Source organism: Zonotrichia albicollis, chromosome 15, assembly GCF_047830755.1.
Source record: "Zonotrichia albicollis isolate bZonAlb1 chromosome 15, bZonAlb1.hap1, whole genome shotgun sequence".
Classification (NCBI taxonomy): Eukaryota; Metazoa; Chordata; class Aves; order Passeriformes; family Passerellidae; genus Zonotrichia; species Zonotrichia albicollis.
Genome location: NC_133833.1, coordinates 6,371,955 through 6,388,876, shown reverse-complemented (window position 1 = coordinate 6,388,876; position 16,922 = coordinate 6,371,955). Strand labels below are relative to the sequence as shown.

The 16,922-nt window shown below is 57.7% G+C and overlaps 1 protein-coding gene across 8 annotated transcripts; it reads right to left on the bottom strand.

Annotated features, from left to right (window-relative positions):
• Positions 1-266: 266 nt before the first annotated feature.
• TNIP1 (TNFAIP3 interacting protein 1) lies at positions 267-15,783 on the bottom strand. Of its 8 annotated transcripts, none has more exons than XM_074552166.1 (17): positions 15,615-15,783; positions 8,268-8,438; positions 7,145-7,267; positions 6,755-6,837; positions 4,593-4,784; positions 4,330-4,424; positions 4,170-4,251; positions 3,841-3,933; positions 3,530-3,595; positions 3,165-3,296; positions 2,952-3,080; positions 2,539-2,655; positions 2,112-2,237; positions 1,734-1,814; positions 1,424-1,618; positions 1,089-1,179; positions 267-753 (listed from the first exon to the last, which is right to left on the bottom strand). In XM_074552166.1, the coding sequence occupies exons 2-17, from the start codon at positions 8,398-8,400 to the stop codon at positions 689-691; spliced, it is 1,803 nt and encodes a 600-aa protein (XP_074408267.1). In that variant the 5' UTR covers positions 8,401-8,438; positions 15,615-15,783; the 3' UTR covers positions 267-688. The 8 variants fall into 8 exon arrangements, with proteins under 8 accessions (XP_074408267.1, XP_005483733.1, XP_026647148.1 ...); XM_005483676.4 differs by lacking the exon at positions 15,615-15,783 and adding an exon at positions 14,123-14,261 and having other exon boundaries at positions 267-758; XM_026791347.2 differs by lacking the exon at positions 15,615-15,783 and adding an exon at positions 14,123-14,261.
• Positions 15,784-16,922: the final 1,139 nt, after the last annotated feature.

The window sequence follows — 16,922 nt, the reverse complement described above, 5'->3', positions numbered from 1 at the left end:
ATGGAAAGGCAGAGGGGGCAGCAGGGGCTTCCCTGCCCTGGCAGAGGTGGGGGGCAGAAAAGGGGAAGGTGAGGGGCTGAGCTCAGCACACAGAGGGAGGTGGGGGCACGCACTTGGGGCAACAGATCCTGGGGTGCCCAAGCAAGGGTTGGGGTCTCCTTGCACTCAGTCTGTCTCCGAGCACATGGGGACCAACAGCCCTGGTATCCCTCCCTCTCCCCCTCCCCACACAGAGACTGCCCAGGACAAAACCAGAGAGACTCAGGCACACTTCAGTCCTTAAATAAATACGAAGACACCAACCACCCTCAGGCCGGGCCACGGCTGCGGCCAGCACCTGCCTGCGAGTGTGGGGTCCCCCACCACCGGGAGAGTCCCCGCTGTTCCCCACTCCTCCAGGGGCTCTGCTCTGGGGCAGCTCCTGGCAAACACTGGCTCCTCTTCCATGAAGACCTGGCTCGGGTCTGTAGCGCTGCCAGGCCAGGCCTGGCTCCTCGTGGGGAAGGGGATGGCTGCAGGGGACTGACCCCATGCTGGCTGTCACCATGATGGCACCTTCAGTCCCTCCTTCATGATATCCTTGGGGGAAGGCGCTGCTGAGCCCCCCACGTGCAGCACATGTCCTTGCACAGGCATTGGCGGCCGGAGGAAGCTCCTGGACACACACACACGGGCACACACACACACCCTACTCCTCTTCCTCTGGTGTCGGAGCGTGGCCGGTCCTTGGCGTTAGGGCAATCCGGGACCTGCCTGTTCTGAGACACAAGAGAGGGGTGGCACAGGGTAAGCACAGCTCTTCATCCTCACACAAGCCCCACAGCAGAGATGCCAGCTGTGGCATGGTTGTTATCCCTGAGCACCAACTGCCATAACTCCATGAGCTGTTTGGGCTCAGCCTGACTTTAGGTGCTGTGGGGAGGCTGGCAGGGATGCAGCAGGCACCAACCCCATGGCAAAATCATCCCCTCAGCTGATGAGAGGTGGGGGCTAAGGGAAAATGGCCATTGTCTGGAAAGTTGTGCCCCCATCCCTCCCACAAGTGGCCCAAGTCTCAAGGTGAAGGTCAGGGAGGGTCTGAGCCTTACCCAAGTCCTTGGGGACTGGTTTCACCCCAGCCACTGGTTGGGCGTTCTGGCTGCGAGCCATGGCACAGGGCGGGCGCCAGGGGTACTCAGGCTGTGGGAGGAGATGGAACAGGGAATTACCTGCCATGTGAGTCATCAGGCAGCACTCAGACCGACTGACAGCGTGTGAAGAGGAGAAGGAGGGGGAGGAAAGGGGCTGAGCAGTCACATGCCACCAGCACACATGAGCTCAGCTCCCTGCTCTGGGACTCAGTGGCCCTGGAGGGCAGGGAGCCCCAGACCCGCCCACACGTCACCCTCTGCTCCCCCTCCTGCTGGCACAGGTGGAGTCTCACCGGGGGAAAATGGTGGAAGTTCTGTCCTTGCGTGTGCTCGCCCGGCATGGCTGGCGGGTACCGGACCTGCTGCCACTCCTCGTAGCCGTGGTACATGGGGGGAGCCATGGGGGGGCTGTACTGGTACTGGTACATGGGGCAGGCTGGGCCCAGCGGCCCCGGGCCTGGCTCGGCGTGCAGCCTCTCTCCAGAAGCCTGCAAGGAGCCAGGACAGATGCTGGGGAGATGCCAAGGGCAGCCCACCATCACCCATCACCTGCAGCCCCCAGCCCCTCTGCCCAAGGCGGGTTTCCTCCCATCCCATCCATACCTGTTTGTGCTGTTTCAGCAGCTTCTTCAGCTTTTCCTTCTCCTCCTTCTCCCTCTGGCAATCATCTTTGGAGGCTCGCAGCTGGGAGGAAGAGGGGTTAGTGCAGAGCCCACCCTGCCATCCCCCCTCTTCATGAGTTAGGGTTGCTGAGGGAATGTCTGCACCAGTCTCCCCCCATCAGACCCCCAGGAGAGATGCAGAAAGAGGAGATGAAAGAAGATTCTCTTGACAAGCAAAAAACCCCTCTGGCCTTTCTGTCCTTCAGCCCCTACTCTTAGGTATGTACAGGACTGTGACACTGGGTGCGAAAATTTCTGAGACACATGGGGTTGACACAGGACTCTCAGAGTGCTGCTAGCAACACCCAGCACTGCTCACCTGGTTGTTGGAGAGGACCAACTGCTTCTGCAGCTTTTCCAGCTGCTGCTTCAGCTCTTCCTTCTCCTCATTCATCCTCTCCCTGTCACTCCGTTCCCGTTGGAAATCTTCCTCAAAAATTTTCACCTGGCAGGAAGGAAGAATGTGAGTGAATCTGGCTGAGGGCAGACACTTCCCCTAAGCAATCCCATTACTGAGCTGCCATCCTTGACTCCACCAGCCATGCCAAGCCCCTGTGGGCTGGCTCCACGGCCCATGGCTGCAGTCCTTCCAGATGAATGCCTGGAGGATGCTGAGTTGGGTCCCCAACCCCACCATCCCAGCACTGACACCTGCCCAGCTGCTGCTGGCACACAGAGCTCTTTGCTTGGAAATTCAGGACATGTATTTCCTTGCCTGTCCCCAGTGGCTCTGTGTCCTGCCCTACCTGCTGCTTGAGTAGCTCATTCTGGGTCAGCAGCTCCTGCTGTGGCAGCTTCCCTGCTGGCTCCATGGCAAAGATGGGTGGTGGAGAGGCTTGGACATTCAGGGCCTCTTCTAGTGCCTAGAGAGAAAGAGAGGGAAGCAGGGTCAGAGCAAGTTCAGTGCCCAAGATGTCACTGGAGGACCCTGGGCATGTACCCAGCATGGGAAGTGGGTATAACTGGGCACAGACAAGAAGGACAATAGACTCTCCTTGAACCCTCCTTCCTCAGAGCCCAGAGGGATGTGGGGGACCTGATACAAGTCTCTGCCTGGACAAGTGTGGGTTATCAGGGTCAGTTTTGGATTTGAGAGAGGTAAAGAAACTGGAGAACATTAAAGACATTTTGCAGTGAGGGGTTGTGACTTGGCTCTCACCTTGTTCAGCCTCTGGATCTCCTTTTCCTGGTATTCCCGCTGCCTGGTGACCGGAGCGAGCTGCTCCTGCAGGAACCGCATCCTCTGCTGCAGGTCCCTCACCTCCATGGCCAGCCTCTCCTTCTCTGCCTGCAGGACCCAGGGTGGGGGGAGATCAGCCAGGGCAGGGCAACAGGGCTGGCAGCTCCCTGTCACCCTTCCCAAGGGACTCACCTCCTCTGTTTCAATCCGGGACTTGGCCAGGAGCAGCTTGCGGTCAAAATCCCGTTGCTTTTGCTCCCGCTCCGACTCCAGCTCGGTCACTGCCCTGCGGGCCTCAGCCAGCTCCTGGTGTAGGTCTGTGACCTGCCAGGAGGGAGTGGGGACATTAGCCTGGAAGGACTCACACTGGGGAAAAGGAGGCACATGCAGCCCCCAAACCTCCCTACACCGTTCCCTCTGCCTGCACCCAGCAGGAACGTACCCCCAAGCACCCAGCCCTGAACACCCAGCAGGACTGTGCCCCCCAAGCACCCAGCCCTGAGCACCCAGCAGAAATGTGCCCCCCAAGCACCCAGCCCTGAGCACCCAGGCCCTACCTTCTGCTCGTACTTCTGCTTCATGGAGCGGAAATGCTGATCCCATTGTTTATTCACCTCCAGCAGCTGCAGGGAGAGAGGGATGGCTGAACAGGAGCCCAAATCCTGCTATGAACCAGCTGTGGTGGTCCCCAGCAGACTCCTGTCATGAAAGCACTTTGGGGACCAGCTGGATGGAGATCCCAGCTCCAGCAGTGCTTCCCTGCAGCTCTGAAGCCCTGCCCCAGTCTCTCGGTGCCATCCCAGCCCTGTGCCCAGTCTGCCCACTCCCCGCCTCCTTAGTGGTGCCTCCCTCCCAGCCTGGTCCTCACCTCCCTGCGCTGGTGCTCCAGGATCTTCACCTTCTTTTCCTTGGCCTCCAGCTCTTCTCTGCCCGGCGCCTTCTCCACCATGGCCCCGCTCTGCTGGACGCGCACGGGGGGGACCCTCAGGGCTTTTGTGGAGGCTGTGCCCAAGGCCGGCTAAACTCGAGCCAGTTCCCCTCCCACTGCCTCCCCCATCCCCTTGAGACCCTGAAAAGTCCTGCTGGTCACACTGGGACAAACTGGGGACTCGATTAAAATGAGGCCATCTTTGCTGATGTGTCAGCGGGCTCCCTGCCTCCTTCCCAGCCCTCTCCAAGGAGATGCTGCCTCCTCACCTGCTGCTGCTCCGCAGCCTCCCTCTTCCCACTGTCCTGGCTGCTCAGTGTCACCATCCTCCGGAGCTCCTGGTTCTCACACCTGTGGGCAGGAAGAGATGGGTCAGGAGGAAGAAGCTTCCAGGGCAGCCCAGTCCCCATCCACAGAGCCTATCCTTACCTGAGCTTCTCCAGAGCCTGGTTTCTCTGCTCCAGGTCATGCTCCAGCTTGGTGCGCAGCTCCTTGTTCTCACTGTGCAGCGTCTCGCACAACGTCTGCAGGGTGAACACTGCCAGTGTGAGGACCACGGCCAGCCCTGGGCCACCCACACCTCCCACCAAGCCACGCTAAGGACATGGGTGTCCACCTTAGGGTGGGTATGAGGGGTTTGGAGGGAAAAAACACCACAAGGATAATCTCCATGAAATGCCAGCCTTGCTCACCTGCAGGAACGACGTTCTCTGCTCGTTCTTGTGCACCTTGGAGGCCAAGCGCTTGAGCTCGGAGGCCATGTAGCCCATGCGCACAAAGACCTGGTCCTTGCTGGCCTCCTTGGCACAGCCACTCAGCGTGTTCTCCAGCTGCTGCAGCTGGGGCAGCAGGTTGGCATCCTCGCTCGGGGCCTGCTCCAAGTCCTGGAAATGGCATCAAGTGTGGTCAGAGCAGCTAAAGGAGCATTGTAAAGTTCTTCTTAGGGCAGATCAACTTCACATCCCATGCAGGGCTGTGGTGGGGAGCAGGGCCAGCACCAAGACACTCTGCAGCACCTCTCAGTATGCTGAAAAACTGTGGCAGCTTTGTAAAGGTCTGATTCCCAGCTGCTGGATATGGCACACCGAGTCCCTGGGTGGAGGAGCAGCTCATGGATTCCCTATGCCCCTTGGCAGCCTGAGCAGAACACACTCTGAAATCGCTGTCAGCAATGGAGGCGTCTCCAACCTTGGTCTCCTCCACCTGAGCTCTTCCCATCTGCACGAAGACTAAAAATCCCAGCTCCTGAGACTGTCCTCTCTACATAAATCCTGGTCAGTGCTGGAAGGGGTGGTGGTCTTACCCCAACTCCCATGCTCTCCTTCCACCTGTCCTACTTCTGTGCTCCCTGCTGCTGTGGCATGCCAGGCACCAGGAACCCGAGACCTTTGGCAGGTAACAGCCAAGTGGGTGATGCACCGGATTTAAACAGCAGCTGGGAAAGCCCAGGTCACACCCACCAGTGTCAGGGTGTACCCTGCCCATGGGGAGTGTCCCCAGGAGGTTTATGCTCCTCTGGTGTGGCTGGTTAACTCTTCCATAGCCTAGGAGGTGCTGCTGGCATAGCACTCCCATACATGGACTGCTGGGAGGAGCTGGGGTTGTGCTGGCACACCTATGCCTGCTCCACTCCCAGCCTCACTGACTCACCTGCTGCCTGTGGGAATGCCCCAGATTGCACCACAGGGGCAGCCCAGTGTGTCCTCAGCACCCTGACCCCGGAGTTTACAGCCCCAGACCTGCTGTGGGAGGGTGTGTGTGGGGCACAGCACAGCCAGTTCCTCCCACCATGCCTGCTGGCAAGGGAGGCAGTGAGGACCCAAGCTGGGAGAATCCAGGTGCAGGCAACACGACTTGGACTTGGCTCAGGCACCAGCAATGGTGGCCAAGCAGATCCTATTCTGCTCTCCATCACCTCACAGCTGCACCCCAGGAGTGTCCAGTAAGACCCAACCCCTCCAAGAGTCTCTCTGGGCAATGAGAATAGGATGTGCAATGAGAGCATGTCCTCTTACTGGTGCCAGCTGATGTTCATTGCCCTTGGGCTCGCCATCCTTTCTCCCCTCCATTTCAGCACACAAAAAAGCAGAGCAGGACAGGGTGGGGCAATGACAGTCAGGAGGGCATTCAGGTGGCAGCAAATGGAGCACACAGAGCTTTGGCTAGGGCAGACCCTGTCAGCAATGACAGGGCTTGGAGGCCTGGTCCTTCCACCCAGTGTGGGCACCAGCAGAACATCAGAGCATCACTGACAGCTACCTGGGCTGTCACAGCTCTTCCTGTCACTGTCGTGTGGCATCTGCAGACACTGCATGGCTGGGGCTGCTTCACTGACCCCTCACCCAGGCCCAGCCAGGCCAATTGTGTCTGGGGAAGGACGCTTGCCCAGTTTATCCCTCCTCTGTGCTTTGCCCAAGGGCTTCCTTGACATGGGTCAGCCAGCCCTGCTGGTGCCTGCCTGGACACAGAGCTGAAGCCCTTCACACCCTCAAACCCCTGACACTGGCTCAGCTCCCCAGCTGCCAACACCAAATCCTGCAGGCAGCAGGGCCACTCACTGCTCTCCTGCCTTCCTGGGGAAACCCCTGTGCTTGGATGGCAGCAATCTGAAACTCCTGAGGAGGATCCCTGCAAGGGGAGGCAGCCAGGTCAGAGCTCCCCAGGGAATGGCAGCCCAGGATGCCCATCACACAAAGAGAGGAACCACCAGGAGTGCAGAAGGGGAGCTGACCCCTCCTTCCAGGTTCCTCCCTGTTTCTAGAGGCTAAAGGCTTTCTCCTTTTGTTTTAATGAGATGGACAGTGCCTCTCTCTGCAGCCATGCCAGCACCAGCTTCCACACTCAGCAGACTCACAGTGGGAGGTGATTTCTGTGCTTCCACGTCCGGCTGGGCACTGCCCGGGGCTGCCCGTGCAAAGCTGGGATCGGGGCCGACGGCTGTGGAGAGGGGAGAGGAGGCAGCCATAAGCCTTTTGGAGAGGAGAGCCTCCCTCCTCCCAGCCCAGGGATGCAGACAGCACACCCCTGCAAGCTCAGGCACTGATGGATCATTTCTACCCCACCCATGGGGATGGGACAGAAACCTCCTTTTAGAAAGGAGGATGGCAGTGGTTTGATCCACTGCAGAGATGACATGGCTGCAGGGGACCTTCATTAAAGTCTCTTGCACAGCCTTTCCCTTCCCCCAAGCTGAGGATTCTGAGCCATCAGGTTATTCCTCCCCCATGAGCCTCACATTTCCTACCTCCAGTTTCCACCAACTCCTCCAAGGAAGATGATCCAATCAGCATTTTATTGTCCTTCACAAGGTCCTCTGCCTTCTGCCGCAGCTTGGATGCCTCGACCTGGGACTCCTCCAGAAGCTCTCCTGTTGTGGGCAACAGAAGGGTGCTCAGCCTCCTTCCCCCAGGGCCTGTCCTGCAGTTGCCCCATCCACCAGCACCAAAAACCCCATCTGGCTGGAGCAGCACCCAGAATAGTCCTTCTTCATCTGGAAACAACTATTCTGGGATAAATCCAACAGCAAAGCTGGATCAGCGGCTCACTGGTGTCAGAGATCCTCATGCTGACACACAGAGCACTGGTTACATGTGGCAGAAGGCACCACTGGGGCTCTCCTCTGCTTCCAAGAAGAGACAAATTTAAGCCTGAGTGGCAGACTTAGAGGTCCAACCTCCCCACTTTGGGGTCTGCCATGAACAATGTGATCCTCCCCCGATGAGGGGGGGCTGCTGTCACACCAGTGAGTCCCTGTCCCAGGTAAGGGCATGGTGACACAACAGGAATCACGAGGCAGGTGGAAATTCGGCTGCAGAAGCAGGACTCAAAGGAGGAAGCTGGCTCACGAGACAGAAAGCAAAACTGGGGGTGGGAGCGGGGGAAGGCTGACAAGGAGAAGAAAGAGGGTGGCACAGCTCAGCTGGAACATTTCAACACTGGCATGTTCCTGCTGCCGCAGGGAGCACTCAACAGCAGGTTCCTTGAGAAACACCTGGGAAAAGCCCCTGGCCCAACCGGGTTTGCAGGAGGTGGGGATTTTCATCAAAAGCAGAACTGGTACCAGCACCCATGAACTCCAAGGAGTTGTCCTAGCTTCAGCACTTGTCTTTTCTTTCCAGCCATTTATTCCAGCATGAAACACCCCAGAAGTTCAGCAAAATTTTTGCTCTTTTTGCACTGCCATGTGAAAAAGCTCAGACATCCTGCTCAACCCTCCAGGACAGGGAGAGCTTTGCTGCTGCCCCAGTGCCAAGACCCCCAGCTCCTAAAAGCACCTTTCCTCAAGCAAGCAAGCAAGCCCTGGCTCTGTGGGCACAGGCTGGGCTGTCCCAAAGGCAGATCTCATCCCCCTGGCACGCAGCAGTTACCAATAGACTTGATGCCTTGCATCTTCTCCTTCAGGCGGGCGTTCTCCTCCACCAGCCGCTCCAGGGCCGTGCATCCATTCTCCTCTGAGCCCCCACCAGGGTCATAGATATGATAAGGTCCTCTCCCTTCCATGCCTGCTGTTCAGTCACCTGCCTCCCAGCCAGGCATCCCTGCAAGGCAATGGAGCACGGTGTCACCTTTCTCTATCTCCCCTGGTCACAACTCTTTGGGGGTCTGGGGTGCTGTGCTGGTGCCTCACTGCTCACCAGCCAGCCAACAAGTGACCCAGGTGAAGGCACTTCCCCTGCAGCCCTGCTTGGGGAGAACGTGTGGGGTGACTCACGGCCATGAGAGCTGTCACACGAGCAGGCATCACCAGCAGCCCCACTTGGGGCTGGCTCTCACCCATGCAGGGCACTGCAGTCACAGAGAAATCTGCAACCCCTGGTTGCTGCATGCCAGGAGAGATGGAGATGCAGCTCAGCAGCATTCACCCACACCAGAGCAAACCTGGCACTGTCACCAGGGCATGCTGCTCAACACACGGTATTTCTGGGGTGCGTGAAGGCTTGTCAGGGGCTGTCTGGGGATAGGCAGTGTCTGCAACTCCAAAGGCCTTAACCAGCAGCTGGGGGGAGGTTTGGGCAGTATTGGGGATGAGCCCTAGGAGCCAGGCAGTGACCTACTCTGTCCTCCTGCTCAGCCAGAAAAACTGGCTGCCAGCAGCATGGCTTCCTGAATTGGGCACAGGAAACATCCAGGCATGAGCCAGGCTGGGAGCAAAGCCCAAGGAGACAAAACACCCACAAGCAGGATGCTAACTGCTTTTCCAATCCCTTGCACTTGTGGGTGGCCTAAGGCCTCCCTCTTGCTGAAGTCTGGCCTGGGGACAGCTGGGCAGGATCCTGGCTGCAGGTCTCACCCATCCCCTGGGGCATAAAGCAGCAGCTGTGAATCACAGCACAACTTATCAGACCTATCCCCCCTGATGCCAGCTTGTCAGGACACGGAGCAGAGCAGCAGCTGAGAAGGTCGTGGTGCCAGCTGAAGCTGGGATGCTGCCTGGGGGCACAACAGGAGCACCCCAGAGGCTCTTGTCCCAGCCAAGACAGCTGGTGAGCAGGAGAGGAGGCATTCAGAAAGGGGAAGGGGGTAGTCTGTACCCGAAACTGCCTCAGCCTCAGACTAATGCTCATAACATGAGTGATCCAGGCTGATCTCCAGTTTGGATGACCTGCCTCCCAGGGAGCGGCAGGGACTTTCCAGATGACAGCTGTCACCTGGCAGCATCCACAACTGGAACAGCAATTAATGCCTGCCTCAGCGACAGGGAATCAGCCCTGGCCTCAGCAGCTCTCTGCTTCTGGGAGATGCTCTGGTGCCTCTCATCATCCTCCTGCTCTGTGGGTGCTGCCAAGCCCTGCATTGTCTCTGACCCCTTGATGGGGAGCCAGTGACCCCATCCCAAGCAGCTGGAAGTGTCCCTGGGAGCTGCCCAGCTGTGTGGTGTGGGGTGAGCTGAGGAGAGGCTATTCCTGGAGCCCAGAGCAGCTGACAGGAAGCTGTAGAAGAGCCAGGACCATTTCTGAGCTGTGGCTCCCAGCGATGGCAGCACTGTCACAGCCTTAAACAAAGGGCAGGTTTGGATCAGGTATTAGGGAGAAATTCTTTACTGTGAGGGGTGAGGCACCAGAACAAGCTGTCCAGAGCAGCTGTGGATGCCCCATCCCTAGAAGTGACCAAGGCCAGGTTGGATGAGCCCAGCACGTAGCCCAGTGGGACTCTTGTGGCTGGGAAATGCCATCACCTGTGCCCATGCCACCTGGCCAGCCTGGCAGAGGACGGGGACAGTGCCACACGCTGGCTGGAGACCTGAGCCTGCTTCTCACTGCTGTCCAGTCAGCACATGCTGCTCCAGACCTGGGGCTCTGCGAGGACCCACCCTGCAGTGACCACCTTGTGGGGCATCTGCATCCTGCACTGGGATGAGCCCAGGTGTGTGTCAGGGAAGGTAGAAAGAGGAGGAAGAAGAGGGAAGAGCTGCCCTGTCCTGTGGTACCATCTCCCCATGTGGCTTGGAAGCAGCCTGAAATACCAGTCCTCACTCTCTGAATGCCAGACCCCAAACCTGGAGGTTTTCTGCCTTGTCCCATGGCATATGGGAGGTTCTGTCCCCTGTGCACCCCTGCAGGAATCTCTCAGAGTCCAGCTGCACTGACCACCCTGCCAAACAGCACAGCACTCACAGTGATCCCCTATTCTCCCAGCTGGATGGAGCCACTGCAAGCCTCTGGTATTCCCTGTTCTCAAGATTCTATCAAGAACTTTTCTACTCAAGGTCTGTACCCTACCAGGGAGGTTGTAGCAAAGGGACCACAGGAGCTGCTTTCAAACAACAGCTGCAGAGAGGAACTGGACTATCTCCAGCTGACCCTAGCACAGACCAGCCACAAATTCACCATGAAACAATAGCCAGAAAGAGGGAGGGGTTTCCACAGCATTCCAGGCCACCACTGAGAACAGGGTGGGTTTTCCTGGAGTGAAGGCACAGTCCAATTTCTGCAAGGCACTGCTGAAACAGAGAGGTCACCCTGGGGACCAGAGACCAAGTCACTGATCCCAGTCTTGGCTTGTTGTGTTTTTTTTTTTCTTTAAGAGTTCTGACAGGTGAGATTTACAGTGAAAAATCTCATTTCAATACAAACACAAGTGGATGAGAGAGAGACCATACACCAGCACCAAGCGGTGGTTAGATACGCAAAGAAAACACAACTACTACAAACTCCAACAGAAACCACCAAACCACCAGAAAACACTTCCCTCTTCGCCCGTCAACAGTTCCTAAGGTGATCTGACAATATTTCACAGCCCTGGGGCCCAAGGGCCAGGCTCAGACCGTGGCTGCAGCTCACTGGCTCCGTGCCCAGCCGTTGTCAGAGGCTGCCAGACGAGCACCTGTGGGCGTTGCTGTTTCCATGTGGGACACCAAGACCTTTAGGTAGCAAATTTTTAAGGCAACTCAGCAAAAGTAGAGAATGAGAGTGTGAGAGGGCAGAGGAGGCTCATGGGCAAAGATGAAAGCAGAGTGGTGTTTAAATAGCTGTGCTATGGCTTGGGAGTGAGCTGGAGCTGTCACTGCTGTCACCCAGAACAACACGCAGCGCTGCCACAGCCATCACTGCTCCAGCCATGCAGAAGTGGCAGAAAGATGTGATTCCTACTTTAAAATTACTCAACACTGAAGATAGCAAGGCTTAGGATGTGAAGCCTGTGCAGGAGGGGGCTGGCACTGCTGGGGGCTGCTTTGGGCAGTGACCCCATGGTGGGGAGCAGCCTCCCAGAGCTTGGCAGCCCTTCAATTCCCATCCTGCGCTGGGAACCCCCGAAGGAGAAGGGGTTTTTCCTTACTCCAGTGCTCAAGATTCACAGGAAGCCTCCTCCGCAGCAGGATCACAGGAGGTGAAGGCAAATCCCTGCAGGCTGCCAGCATAATTTTCCCATGGCTGGGGCTGCTGGGTCCCCAGCCTGCCTCCTCAGAGGGAAAGCAAAAGCCACACAGACAACACGGAGTGATTTTGTTTCTTTGTTTCATCATTTTACTGGAAAACACTGTAGCCCCCCGACTGGTTTTCTTCTACACAGGGCTCCAGCAGCTTCCCAGGCAAGGGAAAACCATTCCTGGACTGGTCTCATTTGCAGGAAAGCAAAAGTAGAGTTTGCTTTAGGAAGCAGCAATAATGAGACTTTTTGGGCACTGCAGTCCACTGGGCTGGGAGTAATAAAAGAAGAGGACAGCATGCATTGCAAGGCTCAGGTCTCAAAGGGAAAGGTCTGAACCTCCACTTGCAGTGTGCTGCTCTCCAGCCAGTTTAGCCACAAAGAGAGGGCGGGAAAAGCAAGAGCCCTACCCAAAACACAGCAGGTATTAAAGATGTCCCCCAGCCAGAAATCCCACTCTTGCCTCAAAAACCCACCTTCCAAAAAAGCTTCATGAAACAACCTGCTTCTGATGAGGCTGCTCACAAAGAAAATAAAGCATTTCCCTGGGTCTGCCAGGTTTACAAACGCAGCTGACCACACACAGCTGCAGAGCTCCTCAGGATGGGCTCAGGCCTCAATGCAGGCAGGACATGCAGCCAGGCACGGTGGTGGTGCTCTCCTGGCAGCACGGGGTGCGGATTTATGCAAGACCCTGTCTTCTGCTGCAAAGACATCTGGCTCATCCTGCCTGCTCCACTTCTCCCTGCAGAGCTCAGCAGCATCATGGCTGCTTGTGACAGCACTCCAGAGCAGAACAAGGCACAGCCACCCCTTTCCTTGTAGCCTTTCCCTCGCTTCCAAGCTACTCCTGTCCAGCTTGGGATGCTTCAGCCAGCCACAGCCAAGCCAACAGCTGACAGCACATAGTGACACCACAATGCTGCACCAGCGAAGTGCCACCCAAAGTGCAAGAACTGCTGCTTTAAAACAAAATCTGCAATGCCACAAGAGTAGATGGTTCGGTTTCCTCCACCCACGAGAGTTTTGTACCAGCTGCTGGCAAGCAACAACCCACGGCCCTGTGCTAAATAGGTCTGCCTGGCGTAGGTCGGGCTGAAAGGGCGTCGTGGGATTTCTTGCAGAACCAGGAACGATGCCAAAGGCAGCAAAAAGCCTCTCCTGTTTTCCTCTTGCTTGCTTCACCTCACCACAGAAACAGCTCTCAAGGACGTGCCTGGTTGGAGCCTTCCTGTCTCCAGAATTCACCCCAGTGCCCGAAGTCCAGCCTCAGGAATGCTTCAGCTGACGGTGCTCTCCATGAAACATGCACTCCAAGAGCTCGTGGCAGCAGAACAGCTCCCATTCCCCCAGGGGCTGGGAATAACCCACCCAAGCGATGGGAATAACCCACCCAAGTGATGGGAATAACCTGCTCAAGGGAAAGGGCTGTGTTTGACCTCTTGGTACAGGGGCCAACCTGTGCGCCAGGGACACAGGCACAGGACAGCCAGATCTCTGAGGGGATGCAGATCTCCATAAGTCCCACCTGGAGCTACTCTCACCCAAAAGCAGCAGCGATAGGCAGCATCTTCTCTGTTTGGGTTTTTTGTTCTTTTGGGGTTTTTTTTGGATTTTTTTCTGTCTGCCCTCCATGAGGGTCTTGAATGGAATTGAGGGAGGGGAAAGGGGGAGACAAGCTGTGGCTCCCTACCAACAGAGGAGGATGCTGCCATCCCTACTCCAGCTGTTCGAACCTCTGGATCAGCATCCGCTGCGGACACACGCGGTTGGCCCAGAGGGAAAAAGTCAAAGGGAAAGGGAAACAGCACGGACAGGGGGGTCCCTGAGGCCACGGCCGCCGCAGCCCCCCCGGAGGGAGCCCAGGAACCGGCCCTGCCCGGGGGGATCGCACACCGGGGGCAGCCGGGAGGCAGAGGCGTGGGCCCGGGGAAACGCCGGGGTTGTGCAAGGCGGGGCGAGGGAGGAGCGGGGCCGCCCCGGGCACCAGCACCGCCCGGGGGCCGGGGGACCCCCACCCGCACCCCCCGGGCACCGCCGGCAGCACGGACACCCCGCCCGTCCTCCGCCCTGCCCGGCAGAGGGGAAACTGAGGCACGGCACCATTACCGCGACACCGGGCGGCTCCGGGACAATCCCCCGGGGACGGCGCGGCCCCGGTCCCCGCCCGGGCTCTCACCCCGACCACCCGAGAACCGGCCAGACACGGGCAAGGCGCAGCCCCGATCCTCGCAGCTCCCTCCGGGCCGGGCCCCTTCGCTGGGGCGGCGCGACCCCGGTGCCCGTAAGCCCCCGGTGCCCCGGGCAGGGCTCCTGTCCGCGAGGGCGGCAGGGCCCCGCAGCGCTCCAAGCTCACCTGCTGTGCGCCCCACGGCGGGGCCGCCGCCTGGATCGCGGTCGGGGTCGGATCGGGGTCGGGGGTCTCGGTCCGGGTCCCTCCGCTCCGCCACCGGCACCGGCACCGGGTCCGCCCCCGGGAAATTCCCAGCCTGACGGACAGGCGGCGCAGCCAATGGGTGCGCGGCGGGGGCTATAAAGGGGAGGGCGGGGAGCTGCTGGGGACGGTGTCTGTCATGGCGGAGGCGCTGTGTCTGTGTCGTGTGGGTTCCCTGGGGGTACACGGGGGTCCCGCCCGGCTTTTCGGGGCTCTGAGGGGCGGTGTCAGCCGGCCTGCGCTTTTTTCCTGCGGGAGGTTGCGCTGGCAGGGGAGCGGCGAGGCCGAACCCTGCAGCGGCTCCCCCGGCTTGTGCAGACACAAAATGGCGGGGCCGAGGGGGGCTCCTCGTGTACCCCCTCATGGCTGAGGGGAGGCTGTGCCGAAGCGCTCTGGTGGCCTCGGCCCTGGGAAGGAGGAGCGTGGTGCTGCCGGCTGGCCGAGGCTGGCTTTCCTCTGAGGCACAGAGAATTCCCCACTGAGCCTCTAAGTTAATGTTAAATGAGGGAATTCCACCCTCTAAGTGTATTCCAGGGATCCTTTTCTCTGTGCTGCTGCTGCAGTTGTGCCGTGGTGGAGCACCGAAATCAGCCAGAGGAGCACCAAGCACAGGGAACATCTGGGTTCACTCTGCTCTTCGAGACTCGCTCAACAGCTACCTGATTTTCTTTGTCCTGTTGGTTTTGCCACAAGGAGAAGGTGGTGGGTTTTTATTAAATATACATGTAAATAAAAGCAACGGACCAGGAATGAAGAAATCTCGCTGTAAGCAGCTGTGCTGCTCTTTGCCTTTACTCCAGATGTGTCCTCCTTAGGTGACCTGGTGCTGGGTTCATCAAGGACCTTCACTGCAGATTGAGCTGTTTCCAGCTGCCCCAGTCCTGGCTTCTTACTCAGCTGTATTCACACAGCTCCACCACTTCCTGGGGATTTGATGTTTTGGGTTGTAAAAATTAAAACCCCAGAAACTCCTTTTACTGACTGGCCCTTCACTGCCAGCACAACGTCAGCCTGGCAGCCTGGCTGGGTTACGAGAGCTCAGTCCTGATGGGACCCTGATGTGCTCTTTGTGCTCATGTCTGAAGTCTCAGCTGGGGATGAGAGAGCAGGACCCCACACACACCCAACATCTTCCCTTTTGTTCCCTGAAAGTCTTGTTTTACCCCAACAAGAGGCCCAGTGCTGTGCTGTAAACCCTCAAAAACCTGTCTTCAAAGCTAAATACAGTCCCACCGAACCAGAAAACACTTTGTCTATAAACTAATGCCTCAACCTGCATGAAATAACAAAACCCTGCTTATTTCGTCTAGGAGCAAAAGGAGTGGCTTGTTTTTGCAGCACCCCAAAAGGTGCCTGCCTTCCCCTCACTCCATCGCGGGAAATCTCGCACCGAAAAAATCATCGTGCTACTCACCAGGCTGGGTCCTGGAGGGGCTGGGGGAGGGAGAGCCCTTCAGAGCAGGAGCTCTGTGCCTGCGATCCCCAAATGCAGGAAGGCTGGCCCAGCTGAGCTTACTTTTAGGCATGGAGAAGGGGAATTCCCCATGATGGAGGTCCCAGACAGCCTCTGTGTGGTTTTGATAGGGAGCCAGGCACCACTTAAAGGGCTCTCCTGTGCTGTTCCTCCCAGGGGCCCTTCGTGTCAGGTATTAGTCAGCAAAAAGGGGAGGGGGGGGAGCTGTCGTAGAGGCTGTGATTCACTTTTGGACAACTGGAGAGCCTCGTTACATCATTTTCCCTGCCTGGTTTCTGGGCAACTTCACCAGGATTGCCAATGTGCTTTTCCTCAGAGAAACTGCTGCATCTGGCAAGAGGCTTTGTTGTTCTATGTGTATTTCCATCTCGTTCTTGTCCCTATCTGGAGTCAGAATGGGATGCATCTTCCTGGGGGAGCAGGGAAGAGCTGGGTCTGTTGATGGAGGTGCACAGGTGCTGGTTTTCCTGGGTTGCAGAGAATCCCTGGAAACCATCCACCAGCAGAACTGGCGGTCAGAACCAAGGCTGGAGCCAGCTGGTGCTGGAATAAACACCAAAGCTTTAAATGTTTCTATTTTATAGAGGCTGATTCCAGCTCCCCAGCTCCTTGCCAGCAGGTAGAGATGTACCTGGCAGGGTGTTTGGTTTACACTTGCCAGGTGTTGAACTGCAGGGCCTGAAGAGGGCTCAGCTTTAGTCCATCTGGTTTGGGTGGCAGGAGAGTGAGTGCTGGGCAGGAGGGTGAGGAGTTGGGGTTCTGGGGTCTGCCTGCACCTGGGAACCTGTGGATGGCACAGCCTCACTCGGTGCCTCTCCACCTCTCCAACCAGCTGCTCTTTGTGTTTTTACCTGACGTTGCCGGCTCAGGCTGGCCCAAACGCCTGCATGAATTTCACTCTGAAAATGAAAGGCTTTTGGTCCTGCTGGTCCTTCCTTGTTCCTTTGGTCCCACCATGCTCCCAGGGGAGAAGACTCCCCTGATGGCAGCTGTGGTTTATGAGCACGCCTGTGTGGCTGTGAGGGTGTGTTCACAGCTGACACATTGACACACTAGGGGGGTTTTTTGGTGCAGAGATTTGGGTTCAGCACCTTCAGTTGCAGCTTATTTATGTGAACATGCCCTGATTGCTGCTGTGCTGTGGGAAACGGGCTGAGAAGGAGCACAGGGTGCAGGTGGAACTCCCCTGTCCTCAGATCCTGCTTGTCTCCGATTAAGCCTGGCTTCCTTCAAGTTGATCCCACTCTG